The sequence below is a fragment of the Hydra vulgaris genome, chromosome 01 (genome assembly GCF_038396675.1).
Source record: "Hydra vulgaris chromosome 01, alternate assembly HydraT2T_AEP".
NCBI classification, from domain to species: domain Eukaryota; kingdom Metazoa; phylum Cnidaria; class Hydrozoa; order Anthoathecata; family Hydridae; genus Hydra; species Hydra vulgaris.
In genome coordinates, this window is record NC_088920.1 from 42457073 (window position 1) to 42479188 (window position 22116).

Sequence of the window (22116 nt, forward strand, 5' to 3'; positions counted from 1 at the left end):
TGAAAAGTCTTGTTTTTCAAAAGGAATGACGTTTGTAAACTGAATTGGAAAGAAAAAAAACAACGAAATGTTTAGAAAGGGGCAAAAATACCTTACATACCACCTATGAATATCTATTTAATTTTGATAAAAGACATTTTGCAATGTCTTTTTCACATTTTTTAATCTTTTTTTTTTACGTTTCCAATTTCTTTTAAATTTTCAATTCTCCTAACGTTCGGAGAATTCTAAATTTTATTTATAGGCATTTAAAACTTGCGTCACGGAAGGAATGATAGGTTCCTTCCGCGACACAAGTTTCAATTGCTATAACAAAAAATTCAAGTTATACAATTTTACTTTCACCTGATCATCCAACACCTATTTTTTTTATATATATATATTACTTATAGTCTCTATACTCTCATCTTTTGAAAATATAAAAATTTAAATTACTATGTATGTATGTATGTATGTATGTATGTATGTATGTATGTATGTATGTATGTATGTATGTATGTATGTATGTATGTATGTATGTATGTATGTATGTATGTATGTATGTATGTATGTATGTATGTATGTATGTATGTATGTATGTATGTATGTATGTATGTATGTATGTATGTATGTATGTATGTATGTATGTATGTATGTATGTATGTATGTATGTATGTATGTATGTATGTATGTATGTATGTATGTATGTATGTATGTATGTATGTATGTATGTATGTATGTATGAATGTACCAGTTAAAAAAAAAATGAATTAATATTGCTATGCAAAAATATATAAATTGATCTTAATGTGTGTAAACAGTAGAGCTTATAAAAGATTTATAAAATGATTTGCTTTACACTTGGCTGCCAAGAGTTCCGTGTCAACCACGCTCGAATGGGCACTACTACTAACTGTACTATTAAGTCCGGCAATAATATATAAGATTATAACTTTAATTAGGTAATAAATTTAGGATTTAAACTCATAAAAATTATGTCTACTACTATAAGATCGTTATTTGACCCTCCAAAAGTAGGAAGATAATTGTAGTATATTGTGGGTGTGTATAGAAATTTGCGCCTAAGTTTCTTTAACTTAAAATTTTGGAAACGCAGTTAAAAATTACACAATGAATAAATTTAAAACGTCAAAGTGATATTACGTGGTATTCCTGACTTTATTAAAGCAACATTAAATGTTACGTAACTATTCATTATTGTTACAATATTTAAAAGTAATATACTGTTTAAATGCAACAATATTGCTTCTAATATTCTCTTTTAATCACTGTTTCCTAAACAAATTAATGAATTAAAAATTTTTTTTTTGAAGTATTCTACACTTTTATGATGAAATTAAAAGTTTGAAATTAAAAAAAATAAAAATGATAATTAAAAGTAAATTTTATTTATAAACTCAAAATTATTTTAAATCAAAATGTTAATACTTGTTATAGTTTTAACATTACATTTCTTTGGAAAATTAGAAGCAGGTACGTTTGATTTTTTTTTCTATATATTTTTATTTTTACCGTTAATTTTTGTTTTTTAAAACTTATAAAGAGTCTTTACAAATAAAGAGTATTCTCATCGCTCTTTTTGAGAAGGTTTTAGTTTTGGAATCCTCTTAGGTTAGTTCGAAAGTTATTATAACATCATTCTATACACAGAACGGCTAAAAACGTGCCTGTATATTCTTTGTGGTCAAAGGTTTTTTTTTGTCTAAAGTAATTTATACCTCCACTTATCATATTATATATCATTCTATAGTAATTCAAACCTCCACTTATCAATAAAATGTTTATTTTCCCTATTCATTATAAATATCAAATCTTTTTCAAATTTCTAAATATTAATAATGTAAATTTAGGTGAGTTTCTAAAAATTTACCGTCAAATTTTAAAATTCGTAAATTTTGAAATTTTAATTTAATTTTGCATTCAATTTGAATAAGATGGCGATTTTCTATAAGGTAAACTTTTAGAAAGTTCCAGCAAGTAACTTTTTAAAATTTACAGGTAAAAGTATCGGCAAGTTAAAATTTTGCAACCCTGTTTGGTTCACCCTAATTCCTATATTGTTACAACTAACTTTAGTTATAACTATATAGAGTTTAGTTTAAAGTATAAATACATAAACACTAATACAGCTTAAGTAACTATATTAGGAATAAAGGAACATAGAAAAAAAAAATTTTTTTAAAGGTGAGGCAAAAAAATAACAAAAATCTTACACTTTTATATTCATGAGTTATGTATATATATATATATATATATATATATATATATATATATATATATATATATATATATATATATATATATATATATATATATATATATATATATATATATATATATATATATATATATATATATATATATATATATATATATATATATATATATATATATATATATATATATATATATATATTATATATATATATATATATTTATATATATATATTCAGCATTAGATTCGATGAAAGATCAGAGTTGTAAATGTTTATTTAGCGATATGAAACAAAAATAATTAAATGTTTACTAATAAAATTTTTATGCGTTTAGCTATTATCCGGTAAAAATATATTATGTTTATTTCGGTGACCTATAACTCAACCTAATTTTGAAATTTCGAAAACCGTTGATTATGACGATTTTGATTTTCAACCGACAACACTTGATTTTAAATTTACACCTAGTAAAAAAAGAGATAAAATTTTATCTAACGTATTTGTTTCACATTTTGATAAAGCATTTCATTATAATAGAGGTACGCTATACGCTGATATAATGTAATGTAGAATTCCCCATAATATATATGTCTTTCTCCACTTATAATGTACTTTGTAGGGCTGAAATGCATGTTGAATTATACTAAACTGCATAGGCGAATAACTGTTATACTTTTACTACTATTACGTTATACTGTACTGCATAAATTTGTAACTGTTACACTGTTATTTGTAGCTACACTACTGCAGAGGTTTATAATTTAAGTAACGAAAGCGCTACGATTATTTAAATAAATTTCTTAATATAATTTTAAAAGAATTGATTTTATAAATAAGGTTTTTATATAGTTATTACTCAGTTATTATATTATCTTTTCAACGGTATATTCAAAGTGGATTTTTTATAAAGCAAACTATGTACCCATATTATATCCAAAAATGGACATTTCTGTGACCTATGGGAAATGGATTGGGTTTCTTTTTTTTTTTTTTTTGTCACTCTTGATTTATTTCTAAATAACTGTACTAAAGAGCTTTGTTATGTTTTTTTTTATGGATTTAAATGTTTTTTACTCTATCCCACTGTACTAGTTTGTAAAAAAAAAATTATAAACGCAAGGAAAAAACGTTAAAAACACAGACTAGTAGGTTGAAATGAATTCAGTTGTTAAAAACACAGACTAGTAGGTTGAACTGAATATCTATAATCGGTTAAAAATTAATTTATATCAAATCGGTTAAAAATGAAAATCTATAAAATCGGTCAAAAAAATTCGGTCGAAAATGAAAACATCATAAATCGGTCGAAAACGATATAGGCCTCAGTAGTTCATCTGAAAATTAGTTCCACTTTTTAATATTTTTTTTTTTTGTAGAACAACTTAGTAGGTTGAGATTTTTGTAGGTCAACTATCTGACACGTTTATTTCGTTAAAAAAAACACAGTGTGACGAACAAAAACAATTGTAAAACTGTTATTGTTTGCAATCGCAATATAGTTTTTAATCTTTGGGTTTGTAATTGTCATGAAAACTTGTTCTCATGGCAACACTGATATTATTTTTGTTTTTTTGTTTAACTAAGGATGTTAGAGAAATACGCTCAACTCATTGTTGTTTTCGGGAGTCATGCTCAATACCTGTGCGTGCGCGTTTTCAGTTGTTAGCTAAAAATATCGTTTTGGTTATACATAGGGATGACGGGGCAAGATAGCAAACGTTTTGAAAATCTTTTGTTATTGTAAAACTTTTAATCATGAAGCAATAATACTTTGTCAGTATGTTTCTATCATCATTATGATTTATTTTCTGCATGAATTTTCAGTTTGAAAGTAAAAAAGTTTGTAAAAAAGATTTAAATAAATTTGGTCATCTAGTCACGCGACCTGGGCAAAAGGCTTATTACGCGTTTTCTGTCTCTAATTTTTATATAAAAACTGTTAATTACTCTAACTAAAGTTAAAATAAAAAATAAACAAACGTCGTAAAACAATATTCCTAAAAGTGTTACACCCGAAGGACACCATTAATTAGCAATAACCGAAACCGAGGTATTTTTTCTATAGCATAAAAAATAAACTTATGTATATAAAAAAAGGGAAAACGGGATGTTGTATATACTCCGTTTTCCCTTTTCCTATATATATATATATATATATATATATATATATATATATATATATATATATATATATATATATATATATATATATATATATATATATATATATATATGTAGGAAATCTTTGACTACGATCATAACATAAGAATTCGAATTGAAAGCTCAAATTCAGAAAAAGATCTCGGCGTTATGACATCTACTGATGCAAAATACAGCCAACATATCAGTTACTGTGCCAGCAGAGCTTACAGAACACTAGGTTTAATTAAACACACTTTTGAACTCTACACCGCCGCAGTTGCTGAAATATCGTATAAAGCCTTTGTTCGACCGCTTCTAGAATATGCAGCACCAATCTGGAATTCATCAAAGAAATACGGTATAGCAGCTCTTGAAAAATTGAGTATATAATCGAGTGCTTTAAAATTGTCCACGGTTTCATTCAAGTTAAATGGTGTTTATCTACGTCAAAAACAATAAGAAAACCTGATGAGTTAATGGAGCAATCTGCATACAAAAGAAATCAAAAGAGGAAGATTCAAAAAAAAATTAATAAAACAATGTTGCCCATTAAGAGAGAATTTCATTCTTAATAGAATAGCCACTGTATTGAACTGTCTTCCTCCTTCTATCGTGCTATCTACATTAGTGAAAACTTATGTAGATAGCACTAAACATTATGAACATTTAAATTATTTTGAGTGTTATTTTGTTAAACTTCACCAATAAATTGTTTTACGTGATTTGAAATTTGACTTTAATAAGCACAACGTGCCCAAAGTTTTGTTGTCATTTTTTAAACGGTTACAAACTTTTTTACTGAATAATCCAGCGGAAGAAAATGCCCGTTCAGCCTCGACACTTGTCAGTTTCAAGATCATTAGACATAAGCATATTCTAAATAATCACCATTTTCAAATAGTCTCCTTTTTTTTGGTAGTATTTTTGATAACAAAGTCACTAACCTAAATCTAGTACCTGCATCAGGTATTGATCTTTTTTTATACAATTTCTTGTTCTATTTTTCTATTTTTTATACTATTTCTTGTTTAAAATTGTTTAACCATTAACAAAAGGCTGTTTAACCTTGTTTTGTTGTCAAATATAAACAACAGTTGTTTTCCAAATTCAGTATTAATATATTTTTTTAAGATGAAACGAACAGCTTTTTTTAAGATGAACGAAATTTTTTAAAAATCAGAACAAAAAATATTAGAGAGAGAGTGTGAATAAGTCAAGTTAGAAAGATGGCATAGAGACAGCGAACAGTATTGCACTCGTGTTAAAATGTGCAACTTATGTTCAATATTAAGCTCACTTGATAGAAACCCTTGTTACGTTTTAAGATTTACATAATTTACGTAACATTACGTAATACTGTTATCACTTTGCGTACCTGTAAAAACAATCATAAAAACATGAACTTCAAATACAAGACCTCAAATGAACTTCAATTAGTTCAATTTGAGGTCTTGTATTTTTATAATTATAGTCCAGTAAATCTTCCTCCATTTTCTCATAAATGGTTGAATCACTGTCAGAAAATTCTTCTTCAATTTCTAGCTAGCTTGTAGCGAATTCTCTCTTTTTATATAGAACATCAGTTTCAGCAAGTTGCATGTTGTTGGCAAAACATAATTGTTGATTAGCAACCTTCCAACTTTTTTCCTAAAACTAGCTCCATCGGTCATTATAGCAGCAATGTCGTTGTGTAAAGAAGTTTACGAGTCGTGGTACATGTGTTAAGGTAGCAATACTTAAAGTTAAAAACTATTTTTTTTTATTGATTATATTTGCGAAGTGACCGTGCATAATACTCAAAAGCTCGAACTTCAGGAGGATATTTTTGCTCAAGAATATTACTTGAGTGTTATTTATGCATTCAACATGCTGAAGTAAAATTGTTTTGTTTTTTTGATTTTTCAAGAAAATTAAATATAAATTTAATATTCATATTTAATTTTTTTTTTTTATAAATTCACAAATAGTGAACTTGTGAATACGATTTTTAAATAACGAGGTAGTAGTACATCCAACTTCACTAAATACAAAATTTAATAATGCTTAAATTAATATTGTTTTCTCTTTTGATTGAATAGAACAGCTATTCAAACAAGTATAAAAAACGACTGAAACGATCATAAAGTCTTTCTTGAGATAACGAATTGCAAAAAATTTCAAATGAATCAATTTTGTCAATCTCTAAAAACTTTAAATTCATCTTATTTAACTGATCTTACAGAGCTTTCGTTGTTTTTTTTTGTTTTTTTTTGCTGGTGGAGGATTTGGTACTAAACTTTGTGCTATTAATTCAAATTCGGTGGATCTTTTTCTCCTTCTTTTACTTTAGTAGCTTGCAAGCTTGATTGAAAATGTTTTACACAAACTACAGTGTCATATATTTCTGGTATATACTCTTAAATTTATCTCTGGCGCTCTTCAAGATTTTTCATTATTCTTAAAAAGCTTAATAACCTCATTTTTAACGAAGATAGTGTATTACACTTTCAAACTGCTAATCGACACAACATCTTGCGAAAATTTGCAAGAACCTTTCTGAGCACTTTCTACAGATAACTGAAAAGATACAATTATTTTCTGTAATATTATACAAAATATAAATTATTTTATTCTTACGCATATTTTTTTACTTTTTTTTAATATATTTTTTCATTATGCATTGTTTTGCTCAAACTTACAGTGTATTCCGGAATGATAATGGGCAATGTCGGAATATATATATATATATATATATATATATATATATATATATATATATATATATATATATATATATATATATATATATATATATATATATATATATATATATATAAACAACTTTGAACAAACTTTATAAGTAAAAAGCATAATAAAGATAAAACTCGTAGCAATAACACAACTTTATTAACTCACAATGAGCAATATTAAAAATATTAGCTAAATTAAGTTAAAAACTAAAAAATCATCGTTTTTTTAAAAAATTTGAAACTTTAATGTTGTAAACAAACAAAAGGGTAAGAGAAAAAAAAAGTTTACATTTAGTGTGGTAATAAATTCGGCGCTAATACACTTTCGTACCACTCCTGAGTTTAAAAACTTCAGTTTCTGATTATGAAAGATCATTGTTTAAAACTAAAGAAAACGATAATCGACAACAAGTTTTATCAAAGTAAAGAGCCCTTACTCAATTTTGAAATTTTTAAAAAAAATGTGCAAAAAATTATAAATTTATTTAATTTTAAATTTTTATATTTAAATTGATAAATTTGACGATAAAATGAGTTTATAAGAAATTTTAGTTTTTTGGTGCTTTGTATTATATACAATAGTATTTAATACTACGACCATTACATACAATAGTATTTAATACCACCCAGCGGGCAATTGTTTTTAAAAGTTACGTTCTAAATGTATTTTAAATGTCTTTTTAACGTCTTCTAAACGTTCTTACGTAAAGAACGTTTAAAAGATGCCCGCAGTGTATTGTATATAATAGAAAACACCAAAAAAACTAAAATTCCTTATAAATTCATTTTATCGCCAAATTTATTAATTTAAATTCAAAAATTTAAAACTAAATAAATTTATTATTTTTTTCGAAAACTAAAGATAAATTTATTAAATTTTAATAAATTTATCTTGAGTTTTCGACTTGCACATTGATGATGAATAAAACTTTTCATTGTTCATTGGACAGACAGACTGAAATGAAAATAAGGGCAATAATAAATAGTTTTATATTTTATGATCACCTAGTGTTGCTAAAACACTTATAAAGGTTTTAATTAATGTTTAAATTTTACAACTAATTTTTATATTTAATAATAAATACTAATTACATATTTTATCTTAAGTTATAATAGTATCTCATTTTTAAATATAAAAAATGGAGTAAATTTTGATTATAGCTAATTCCTTTGAACGAAGAAATATAGTATTAGCAACAAATTTTGATTCTTCTAACTCATTCGGTAAACTATTGGTTTCTGATTTACTTAGCAAGTTACCTTTGGATAAATACCGAGTAAGCCTCTACTCAACAAATGGAGTTTTCCAGCAGTTTTTTGATTTTCAATCCAGAGCATGTTTACTAAAGGTTTTAAGGTACTTTTTAAAACAAATTTGTTTAAAAAAATAGTAAAATAGTTTTAAACTTTTAATTTTTTTGGTGATAATCTAATTCTTTTCTTTTAAACCTTTGATTATTTTTGTATGATAGTATGAATATAATTTTTTATTATTTTAACGACTTATAAAGTTTTAAAACTTAATCCGTATCATTCGAAGGTGTTTTTATATACAGAAATATAATTTAAACAAGTTTTTGTTATCATATATATATATATATATATATATATATATATATATATATATATATATATATATATATATATATATATATATATATATATATATATATATATATATATACACACACACACACACATATATCTATATAAACACATGTATATATGTGTGTGTGTATATATATATGTATATATATATCAAACAAAATGTTAAAACCCAGGCTTTTCTGCAATACAAGTTCAAATCCACCAAAATCCCTTAAACACTTTAGTTGTACAAATATTCACAAAAATATTGGTATACAAACTGGCAGAAGAGCTGTGATCATGTGACTGCATTTGTAGATTCGAAATCTACTAAGTTGTTACACTGCCATATCAGTTCATGTATTTTATTCCTTTCAACTTTAAACTCTATACATATCTTTTTTGGAGATCTTATGAAAGTTTACATTATAATCCAAACTTATGCAGATACTTTGCTAAATTATTTTAGTTTCGAAACTCTCATCACTAAATATATCATTACTGTAATTGCACATCCTTTTTTCCCGGTTGAGTTTGGATTGAGTTCATGACAAATTATTGTCGTTATTTTTGTGATAACCACATTGAGTTCAAAGCTTTCTTATGATCAAGAGTTCTTTCATTTTTTACATATTCTCCACTGACAGTTTCTTTTGTCACACAACAAACGCAGGCAGTTTCTTTTGGAAAAAGCCTGCGTTTGTTGTGTGACAATTCACATACACTTGAGGGTTGGAAGTCTCTCATTAGGCGTATCTTTTTGACTTTGTTTACTTTCACAATGCACATGAGTGGAATCAATACTTTAGGTGTTTCCAAAACTAGCATTTCATATGGTACAAGAATGCCAAAAATGATCCATTCATTTTTTTCTTTCCCGTAGCCATGTTTTTGGTCTTTTCGCAGCTTGTATTCATTGATGATGTTACTCATTGCAGTTCAGTTCCACAATGCCGTCTACTTTTTCTGATTCAAGGTTGATTCAAAATTTGCTATAAAATTTAGATATTTATTTTGTTTATTTTGCCGTCTTTCTTTCTTGTCGTAGTAACAACACTACAATTTGCCAAGGCAGATGCTATCATTCAGAAAGGCAGTTTTTTATGACCATAGATGACAGCTCCTCTGAATCTTTTGATCGTATCCATACAAAAACTAAATTACAATAGTACAATTAATAAATATTTTTGATCTATTACAATCAAATCAAAAATAAAGCACACAAGTCTAAAATTTTTTAAGATTGACCTCTTTGTCTTGTCTTGAAGTTTAAGTAAAGTTGCCAAAGGAGTTGCCTGTATCTTATGGTAAATGATGTATATGAAACTCACAAGCCCATATCTTAATAATCTCTTTGCAAATTGTCATTAAAAAGTACAAAGGTTTTTCTTTGCTGTTTAGTTCAGCAGCAACTAAATCTTTCACTAAAATCCTATCCCGTAGACTAGAACTGTTTTTGTAATCGCATCACTCTACAATGCTATGGAACGACAATTTACATTAAATAAAACATTAAATATTTGTGCACCTAATGATAATGATGAATGAAAAATAACTGTTAAAATCTCAAACCATAAAAATGAAAATAATTTCTAAAAAATACTAAGAAGCAATAAAAATCTCACTGTTTTTTTAAATTAAAACTTTAAATTTTTTAGATAATTCTGACTTTATACAATTTAAAACTTATATATCTTATAGGTTTTTACAAAAAACAAGATTTTAGTTTAAGATCTCAAGAAGTTTATATTAATATTTTAGTTGCTTATTTATATATTTTCCAGTAAAAAAATTAGGGGTAAACGAATTTCTGGGTACAGAACAACAAGATCCTTAACAACTATATTTCTTTTAGTAACAAGCAACCAAAACAAACTAGTTTAACAAATGCTTTAAAACAAGCAATGCAGGAAATTGAATCTAGCTTCAATGATGAAAAACACTTCTTTGTTATTGTCACAGATACGTTTTTGGATGAATCAACAGTAGAATTTTTGAAAAGTATACACAGGTCATCTTTAAATGAAGGAATATATATTTTACAAATTGGAAAAGTCATACAAACTTATTTTCGCAAAGAAGATGGTTTCAGTTGGATATCTATTAACTCAACAACTATAATAAACAATCTTCCTTTCATTCAAGGTAAAACTTTAGTTCAAACATAAATGGAAAAATTATTTAAAAAGTAAATCAAAAAATGTTTTTAAAGTTTTAAATTTAAAATTATAATTGAATAACATTAGTATTAAGAGTAAAAAAAGTTTAAAATTTAAAAAAACTTTTATAAATTTCAAAAATAATTTTAATAGCATATTTTATTAATATATAACCCACTTTGAGAATTTTCACGACTTTAACTGCTTGAAATACCATAAAGTGCTAATGAGATCTGTTGCTTAAAGTAACAGTCGAATGAAATTCGTTGCTTAGAAATTAATACCAAATAAATCTGCAGACTTTATTGTGCAATTTTCTGTTATTAATTAATAAACTTCAATATCGATTCACAATATTTCATTAGCAAACTTCTAACATCTCATCTTGAGTCAAATAAATTACTGTCTGACAACCAATATGGTTTTGATCTTCTCATTCTATGGTTGATTTGTTAACTGCTGTGACTGAAAAATTCTATCGTGCATTAGATGGATTCATGATCTCTCATAAAAACCATGCATTCAATCAATTACAAGTTTAGCATCTTCTAAGATTGCATCTTTCTACCGTGCTTGCCATTATTTTACTGCCGATTCCATACTCTACCTCTATAAATTTCATATTGGTCTCTGTATAGAAGCGAATAAGAGATTTGTAGAGATAATATACTTTTGTCATATTTAGGCTGGTCCTTCTAACAATGCTCTTTCTATTTTAGGCAAGATCTAAAAACGTAAACTTTGTAAACTTAGTTAGACTTATTTTATTTTCCAAATGTGAGCCTCTCTCCCATTGTCAAAAAAGTTGTATCTCTTTCTCCTTTTTACAAATACTATCATGGTTGCTGCTCAAAATGCTATCATCTCTACCCCAAAGGAACAGTTATCTTTAGTTCAATCAAAACTCATTTTTTACTTGTGTATATCTGTCCCTGCACGCTCTAAAAACTTTTAATCATCTCGTTTTTCTCCGCACTTCAACCCTTTGGAACTCTCTCCCATCTTCATGTTTTCCTGACTTATACAACCTACAAATTTTTAAGTCTTATGTCAACGGTTTCCTTGTTCTTTAACTCTATTCTTTGTTTTCTAGTAACTCTAAACTTAATAGTGGTTGCTTGCGGCCTTGATGGGAGTGAACTAGAACTTAGTTCACTCCCATCATTTAGTTTTAATGAGAGCAACTTATTAAGAAGTTTTTGAGGCAAATAAAATAGTTTTTGAGCAAAATATTTTGACAAGTAAAATAGCAGACAAATTATGCAAAACAAAGTTTTTGCAAAATTAAAAAAAACTTATTTTATCTTTTATTTTGTAAAGCTAATCGTCAATCATGCTCCAAAAATTACCTCTTACAATTGGATGAATGCAGTCGAAGGTGTGATTGCGTTGATGGGAAATTGGTAAACTGCAGACGTGTTCGCAGAGAGTTTTCTTCCATGTCAAGGGAGGAAAGAGACTTGTATTTGAATACGATCAAAGAGTTTTCTGTTAACCCAAAATATGTTCAAACCTATGAAAAATTTATCATGTTGCATCAAAAATATTTTTGGTCCGGTATTCATGAAGCTAAACAGTTTTATCCATGGCATAGAAGGTAAATATTAAAATAAGGTATATTAGTATCAAAAATTTCCTATATATGTTTATTATTAATTCATTAATAATAAACATATAACTATTTTAAACATAACTTCAATATTATAACTATTCAACTTGATTAGTTACATTAATCAAGTTGAATAATTTAACAATAAAAAAAATTAATAAAGTCGTTTTCGCTACTTTATAAAAATGGTGTTCGCGTTTGATTAAATTTAACCTTTTTCATTATTTCTTTCCTTAAAGACTGTCTTATTTCTTTAAATATAAATATCCAAAAATGCTGCATATATAAATACAGTATCGGACAAAACGAGTGCAACCAAATAATGCTAATTTAGTTTCTTTATATAAAAGTGCTGCATTTTTTCAATTTAGAGAAATAACTATGTAACTGTTTAGAGACAAAGTTCTTCAAGTTTTATTCATCACAAAGTTCATTATTTGTACACGAAAATTAATAAATTAATCAAAAGTATTAAAATAAGTTGATTTCCTTCTGGACAAAACAAGTGCAACTCGACAAAATGTTGACCAAGCTGTATTTCGCTATCAATATTTCGTGGCGAATCCTTTGTTGTCGATCACAGCCTTGCATCTTCGAGGCATAGATTCGATCAGGGGATCAATGAAACTTTGTGGAATCGCTGCCCAGGCCTTTTAAATTTGTTCAAACAGTTGATCCTTATTACGAACACCTTCACGATTAATTCTGCGGTTGACGATCTCCCACAGGTTCTCGATAGGGTTGAGATCCGGAGATTGAGGCGGCCAATCCATCACCGATAGGTGGTTGTTTTGAAACCACTGCTTGACTACTTTTGCAGTGTGTTTCGGATCGTTGTCTTGCTGAAAAACCCATTTTATTGGCATATTCCATTCAGCATGAGGTAACATAACATCTTTCAGGATATTTTTATACATAAAACGGTCCATTATTCCATCGTTTCGATGTGTAGGACCTAGACCGTTAGCAGAAAAACGCCCCCAGACCATTACATTGCCTCCACCATGCTTCACGATCTTATGGCAGTAACGTAAATCGAGGCGTTTTCCGGCCGGTCGAAGTACACGGCAAATGCCATCGCTCCCAATGATGTTGAACTTCAATTCATCACTGAACAGGACAGTTCGCCATTTCTGCACATTCCAGTCAATATGAGATGTAGCAAACAGGAGTCTTTTCTTCTGGTTTTTTAGTAAAATCAGCGGTTTCTTTGCAGGGCGTCGAGAAAACAATCCGGCTTCAACAGCACGTCGTCTGATTGTTCGGTCCGATACAGGCAGCTCTAATTGCTTTTGTATCTTGACTGATGATATCCAGGGATCCTTCTTGACGGATCTGACGATCATAGAATCCTCTCTAGAAGTGGTGGAACGCGGTCTTCCATCTTTGTTATCTGCAGCCAACTTCCCCGAAATACGATATTTGGAACATAGTCTTAATACGGTCAATTTTTTCACGCGATATTTATCACAAATACTTTTTTGTGACATTCCACTTACGTAATCGTCAATAATTTTCTTTCTTAGTTCCAATCCAAGACTGTCGGGAGCCACTTTTGTTCTTGAAGTCATAAAAATAATAAAAATAAATAATCACGCTTCTCAAAGCTTACCGTGTTACATTTACCTTGTGATGATACAATAATGCTCTGTGGAACACAACGTCTTGGTTGGATGTGGACTGTATTGATGTAATGAAACACTTGTTGTATTTCACTTCTTGTATTCATGTTCTTCGATAAAACACTTTGATGAAACTCACTTCGATAAACTGTCTTGATAATACTGACTGATTGACTTCTATATACTGACTGAATTACATGTCGATTTACATGTCTCTTATATAGTAAAATGAACCTGTGTGAACCTGTTCTGGAAGATTTTAGATGCTTCTTTTCGATGCTTATGGAAGCTTCTGGATGCGTCTGGATGCTTCTGAATGTTTCTCGATATTTCTGGATGCTACTGGATGCTTCCAGATGCTTCTTTTGGAAACTTCTGGAAGCTTCTGCATGCTTCTGGAAACTTCTGAAAACTTCTGGATACTTCCTTTAATTACTAAAAAACTTCCGTGACGTTGACCAGACTTAAGAAAATGAAACAAACCAAAAAAGTTGCACTTGTTTTTTCCGCTGCAAAATTGCACTTGTCAACGAAATTCTGCCTGTGTGCTGTCACCTGATTGCTTATGTCATGGCATGCTATGACTCCAGACTCCTGAACTGTTTGCTGTGGTAGCATAGTTCGTTTCGTTTTTAAGATATGTAAAATTAGGAACACTTTTTAGCATTGTTCGATGTTGGTTGCAAATGTTTTGTCCAATACTGTATGTGCAAATATATATGTATATAGATATATATATATATATATATATATATATATATATATATATATACATATATATATATATATATATATATATATATATATATATATATATATATATATATATATATATATATATATATATATATATATATATATGTATATATATATATATGAGAAAACGTTGCCTTACACCATTTTTCTCACCAGCTCATATAATGGCATATTGCATAAGGGTGTTTCATTTCCAGCAATTTTTCGACAATGGTTAAGTTACATGCTTAGTGGGGTAAATAATGGGCCAATAAAAAGTCTGTAAATTTTTCAAAATTCTAAAATATCTAGTGGTCACCAACTTGAAAAATTGCGTTTTTTACACTTTTTTCAACTTTAAATTTTAATAACTTAAAAAACAAATATTTTCGTGATATTGGTTAATGTCTAGAGGTCGCCCTGTTATAAAGTTTTATTTTTTTAACGTACTTTTTTACTAAAAAATTGAACTTTAGACTTGATGCTTTAAAGGAAGTTTCAAAACTTAAGTTTTGGGCATAACTGACCACAGTCGTTGCGTCATTAAATAGTTTTCATTGCAAAGTAAACACCTGTACATAAATTTCATAAACTTATCAAAAAATAGTTGAATGTTATATCAATTAGCAAAATTGAAATTTCAAAAATAATTTTGAAACTAGTTTATTAGATAAGCAAATATTTTACTATAATGATGAGCCTTAGAAAAAATAATCAAGATTAGTTAATTGATCCTGAATCCGATAAATTATCAAGCTTCAATCGCCTACCAACAAAAAAAATAAGTGTAGATACTCTCTTTTACACTTTCATTTAAAAAGCAACACTCCTATCGGGGAAATTATTAAAATTGTTCTTAGAGAGCTTAAGGAAGTTTAGGAAAAAGCTGGAGTACCCAGAGGCGATTTAACGGGTGTGTGTGGGGAGTGTTCCACCCACCCAACGAAGACGTTTTGAGGACCTTTTTTTTTAAGGAGCCAGTCGGTACATTTTAAGAATTCACCCCCTCTCCCCTCATTTTATTTGTAGAATCGCCTCTGAGAGTATCAATTCGATCAGATAACTCTTGTCTTTGATTGCTTACCAAATTGTTGGTGGAAAAGGTAAAAATAAAGAAAATTGATCAGTCAAGTTAAAATGTTAAAGCTCTAAAAGAAAAAGTTGTCAGAATTAACTTGAATAACTTTGCGACATTTCAGCAGTAAATGCATATGAAAAGTTATTGGTATCATGTGACCAAAATGAAAAGAAGATTTTATGAATATCAAAAAAGTAGCAGAAAGTATCACGTGAGAGATAAAATTAATCTAGGTGCTTCAAAATTTTTAGAACGTCAAGAAGCTAGACTGAGCATAAATTTCTGGAGAAGGTCAACCAAAGATCAAAAACTGAGTCAATGAATTAGCTTATAGCGCTGATAAAGAAGATCAATAAGAATTCACTCCTTTACCACCAAAGTAAAGGAAGATGCCTTTAATAAATTCACTCGAAATATCAACAAAGAAGCTTTCAGAAGTTATGGCATCAGTGGCAGGCCGACGTTGTTTATCATTTCGCCAACAACTTCTGTTTCAATCGACTATCATTTGCAAAAGCGGAGGCAAACTTAATGATATGTTCATGCCAGTAAAAACTGTGCATCATCAGACACATAATGCACAAGAGAAAAAAGTTCTGTCAATTAAAGCTAACTAAAGGATAAACAAACCAAAAAAGGCCGTTTTGCACTGTGATTCAAAGTTTTTTCATTTATATAATGAACAACATGTAGCAGTTCTTATAAGAAGATCTCATAACGGGTATTTTTTTATTTATTTAAATCCTATTTATACTTTTTTTGTTTTTGTTTTCAAAGAAGTTAGTTTTAATTTGCAGGCCAAAACTTATTGGTGTACCTTCGATTAAAGATTCAACAGGTTAAATTCAATGTGATGCAGCCGTAAAACTTGCGCAAGATTGGAACATTTTGGAAAACATTGTTGGTATATGCTTTGATACAACAGCCAGCAACATAGGTACTAAAAGAGGAGCAGCAACTTAAATTGAAATTAAGTTTAAGAGACGTCTCCTTTGGCTAGCACGGCGTCATCGTTACATGATGACACCATCATGGCTACACATCAAACATGCAATCACCGCATTACGAGGAGATAGCAGGAGACCAGATGAGCCCATTTTTCAACGTTTCCAAGCCGAATTTTCAAGAATCAATATTGACTACTCAAACTTTAATTTTTTTGAATGGCCTACTGACATCAAATCAGAAATATTTAATCGAGCAAGTTTCGTTCTGAAATGGGCTTACCAATGCCTCGACAAGAAAATATTTCCGCGAGAAGACAATCTTGAGTTAATTGAACTAACTTTTATCTATCTTGGGGAAAAACTATCAGTGGGAAGAATATTCAAAATTCACAAACCAGGTGTAATTCACAATGCAAGATTTATGGCACAATCCATATATTAAAAAAAAAATGAAACTGATTAATATATTATGTTTGATGATGATCCACCACATCGCTAAGTTTATTTTATTTGATGCAATTTCTCCGCTCGAGGATTTCCGTATTTGCTCCAGTCAATGACTTCAAAATTCTTTGTTGCAATGAACTAGTTTGAACATTGTTTCAATGAACTATCAACGTGAGGATTCAGATACTTTGTGATAACTGCTGTTATTTTTTCGATTAATCAACACCTTTGGTATTTAACCGAACACCTTTGGTATTTAACCGAAGTGGTAGTTATTTTATCTTTATTTAATGAAAAGTTGTCTTCACCAGAAAAATGATGGCAAAGAAACTTTTTTCTACCCCAAGACCAAAAAGTTTTTTTAATTTGGAAACCAAAATTTCCGACATTAAATTCTTCAACCTTTATTTAGTTTTAAATTGGATCACGGTCTTGGCTTCTTTTTGGTTTATTAGGACTAATAAACAACCAGGAATGGCTCCAGATGGGTCCATAGAAGTGGAAGTTCTTCTAAGATTATAGAACTGCAGAAAATTTTGTTTAACAATTAGAGGTAACAAATGATTGCGTCGAAAGAGGAATCAAACTTATTGGTGATTTCTGCAAGTGTGCGCCAAATAAAGAAAAACGAAAATTTATTTTACATGTTGTTGAGCAGCACAGAAAGCAAAATCCATCTTATTCGAAATCAAAAATAATTAATACTTTATAGTATTTTTTATATTACTAATGTCTTTTTTATTAATTGATATTCTTAAGAAAAGCTAAAGCCTAAAAATAGCCTGGTTGAATTTTAATTACGTTTTTATTAAGATTTTAAAATAAAAAATAAAAGGTTTTGGAGCTTTATATTTTTATAGGGCGACCTCGAGACATTAACCAATTTTTCCAAAATTTATTAGATGAACATTTGGTCAAATTTAACCAAATGTTCATCTAATAATCCTTGATATATACACCAAGTAACGTATCATAAAATTAATTATTTTTTAAATTATTCAAATTAAAAGTTGAATAAAGTGTAAAAAACGCCAATTTTTCAAGTTGGAAACCTCTATATGACATTTTAAAATTTTGAAAAATTTACGGATCAATTTTTTGTCCATTATTAATACCGTTATGCAGGTAACGTAGCCATTTTTGAAAAATTGTAGGGACTGAAACACTCTTATGTTATTATTCTAAAAAACGTTTTTTAAAAATAAACTGTTATAGTTATATATTGAAGTTTGAAAGTTTACTCCGGGTTATCGATTGCCGTGTAACATTACCATTCTGGAACTGGGCTTATTTTTCAAACTCTGTTTGGAAGTCTACTCCAACTCATCATATGTGGGATATATACGGTGGGTTTGGTGGCGATGGTGCAAAAAGCATAGGTTATTGTGTTACAGAAGGCATTTTTAGTCTAAATAATTGGAAAACCTCAAAGTTTGAAGATAGAAAAACCGTTATTTTAGAAACTTGCAGGGTAAACCAAGAAGAATCTTCAGAATCCGTAAAATGTATTGAGACAGCAAATATACCGTTTTTGAACAAATGTTTACGTCGAAGATTTAATGGCAATGTACCAAACATTTCCTCAATTTTTCATGTAATTAACAATTTACTTCCTAACGAATTTCCATCATTCGAGAGAGTTGTTCGAAATAACTGGCATAATACTATACATAAGGCAATCGGTAAATAACATTTTTTAAATTCTAGTATAAATTTTTCAGGTTATATATAGGCCTGTAAATCAAGCCGAACGAGCCAAGCTTGCCAGGGCTCGGCTTGGCTCGTTTACATATTAAGAGTGTTCAGGCTCAGCTCGAGCTCGTTTCGAACATGAGATTTTTTGTTCGAGCTCGGCTCTTTAAGGATTAGTATTGTTTGGGCTCGGCTCGTTTTTCATGTTGCTCAAGCTCGACTGGTTTAAAACTCGAAAAATTATTGTAACCTGTTAGTTTAAAGCTCGTTTAGTAAAAAAAAAAATTTCGTTAAAGGCTCGTCTGTAAATAATGCAAGTCCAAATCAACAAACAACATAAACAATCCTACAGTCTATTAAACATGCAAATAAACAACATAATGAAATAAGATCCCACAAATCTAATAGTTCAAAATAAAAGTTAAAACTAATAGTTCAATGTTTAAACTTAATGTTCAAAGTTCAAACATAATGTGAACTCTCACAAACATAATAATTCCTATTAAACACTGCACTCTAATAGTTCAAATTACATTTTCACAAATATAAGTCTTGCTCTCATTGCATTGGATAAGTAAATAAATATATATATATATATATATATATATATATATATATATATATATATATATATATATATATATATATATATATATATATATATATATATATATATTCGAGCTTTAATGGAGCCTATATGAACGAGCCTAAAATGTTCAAGCTCGGCTCGTTTAATAAACGAGCCCAATTTTTTGTTCAAGCCCAGCTCGTTTACCATTCGAGCCGAACATGAACGAGCACTTGTCGAGCCGTTCACGAACACGAGCCAGGATTTACAGCCCTAGTTATATATATATATGATATAGTATATAAGCAATAAAGTTGCCCAACATTCATCAAAACCATAATTTTTTTATAAAATCCTAACCAAGACAAGAAATTATAGATTGATTATATAAACTACATTACTTTTTTATAACACAATTTAGGGGGCCATATGGGAACCGAATACGCATCATACTCACCTGAATTTTGGTCTCATCATGCAATGCTTGATGGTCTTTGGTTTGAATGGCAAAAAAAATGTGCGAAATGTGTCTACTCTGGGTATCCTGGCAAATCGGAGTACCTAATAGGTTCGAAACAATACAGACATGATTATATTAACTCTTTAAAACTTGGCGAATGTGGAATTAAAGTGGTGTATGACCCAATTTTTGTCACAAATTAGTGAATGAGTGACCGTGATACTGATCGTATCACATAACATGTATATGTATTTCAAGATTAAAGAAAACGTTTGCTTTAGTTTTATTTATTAATATAGTTGAACAAATATAATTATTAAATATACGAAAGACAAAAATATAAAAATAGACATTAAGTTGAATTATTAAATATACAAAGAATATATTTTTTTTTTACATTTATTATTTTAAAAATAGACATTAAGGTGAATTATTAAATATACAAAGAACTTTTTTTTTCACATTTATTGTTTTAGGTGCCCCAAGAAGATCTAACGTTCTTGTCACAGTGCACTGCGGAAGAGTATTTAACTTTTTTACCGATGGCGCGAAATATGCCCAGAGCTCGCTTTGAACCCTGGATTCGATCCCTGGTTTGCTTAAAAAGTACGCGCTCTAACTTGCGCAACGGCCGCTAATTTGTAGTCCTAAAACGTTCAGTCTTTTAAGTTTAAATAAGCAAACAATACATTTTTTAGCAAATCATTAAAATCCTAAAAATAAATCAAAATCTTTTATATAATTTGAGGAATATAATAATGTACTTTTGATTTTAAAAAAAAAAAAATTTTTATTTTAACCTGCTCTAAGTTTCTACAACTAACGTTCACTTACATCAGTGTTTGCATAACTGTTCGGTGAATATTCCGGTTTGGAAATTTCTATATCTAAATTGCAAATAAGCACATTTGTTCTTACGTAAATATTTTGCATAGAGGTAATGTTTGTATGTTAATTAATACTAGCAGAAACCAACCCGTGATACGGGTTATTAGTAATTAAATCATTAATAGCAATATGACTTGATATTTCATCTTAAAAAATACAATTAAGTAAAATTTATCTATAAATAATATTTTAAATTGGGCTCCTTATCAGCAATGTCATAGCTTATAGTTAACGACATAAAAACAAAAAAGAACTTAACATTAGTTAATTCTTTTTTAAATCTGTTACAACACAGCAGGTACCAGAAGAGAAACATCAAGAAAATCATGCCAATACCTAAAACAGTGTTTCCAAGACAGTATGTTAAAAAAAATAAATAAGACACGCAGTAAATATTTATGAGCATAAGAAAAGTTACGGTTACTGTTAGCGACAAAAACAACATCGTAGCACAAAATAGCTAAAACACAAATAACCATTAAAACTGGTTTTATTATGTAAAACAAAATTATTTTTACCTTTTTATGTAAAATACCAGCTTCTCCTTAACTGTTGACTAATGATTAATAAAGTAAACTTTACATCATATAAATTTACTAAATTAAAACCATGTTTCAACAGTAAGCAAGCTAATCAAGTTATGACAAATGCAACTAAAAAAAGGACATAATTATGTTTGAATTTATAAAAAAGATCAAAATCATTCAAACTTAAGACTTATTAAATGTTATTATAAATAGTAAAATTCATACTTAGTTTTGTTTTTAAGTTAATTTAATTTTACTTAAGTGTCTTAAGTAAAATCAAATCAAATATACAACATAATATATTATTAAAAAAAAACAAAAAAAAAAACAATGAAATCACCGAAAAAAAAGCGGCAACAAAAAAGTTATAAATATCTTCACTGATAGAGCCCTCTATTTGAAGGAGGGCTCATCCATACCGCCATTACTACACCACTTTTTAAAGGACCTCTCCGAGAGAGGCCCTGGGTGTTAGGAGCGATAATTTCTGTAGTGCTCAAATGTTAACGAATCTAAAATTTCAAAAGCTCTTAAATGTTAACGACTCAAAATTACAAATAGAAGAAAATAATAAAAATTATAAATATTTGCAATTTTATTTAATCAAAATATAAAGCATAACATCACCATTTTCACAGGTAACAGAAGACGGTGCTAAAGATATTTTAGAAAAATGAGTAAATTAACTAGGGTTAAACATGTAAAAAAAT

The 22116-nt window shown here is 28.5% G+C and overlaps 1 protein-coding gene across 1 annotated transcript; it reads left to right on the forward strand.

Moving 5' to 3' along the window:
• The first annotated feature begins 1314 nt into the window (after positions 1-1314).
• On the forward strand, positions 1315-20271 carry LOC100199661 (uncharacterized). Its single transcript, XM_065788222.1, has 6 exons — positions 1315-1473; positions 8249-8444; positions 10530-10819; positions 12154-12430; positions 18487-18953; positions 19953-20271. Exons 1-6 carry the CDS (start codon positions 1419-1421, stop codon positions 20192-20194), a joined length of 1527 nt encoding a protein of 508 aa, XP_065644294.1. The 5' UTR covers positions 1315-1418; the 3' UTR covers positions 20195-20271.
• The last annotated feature ends 1845 nt before the right edge of the window (positions 20272-22116 follow it).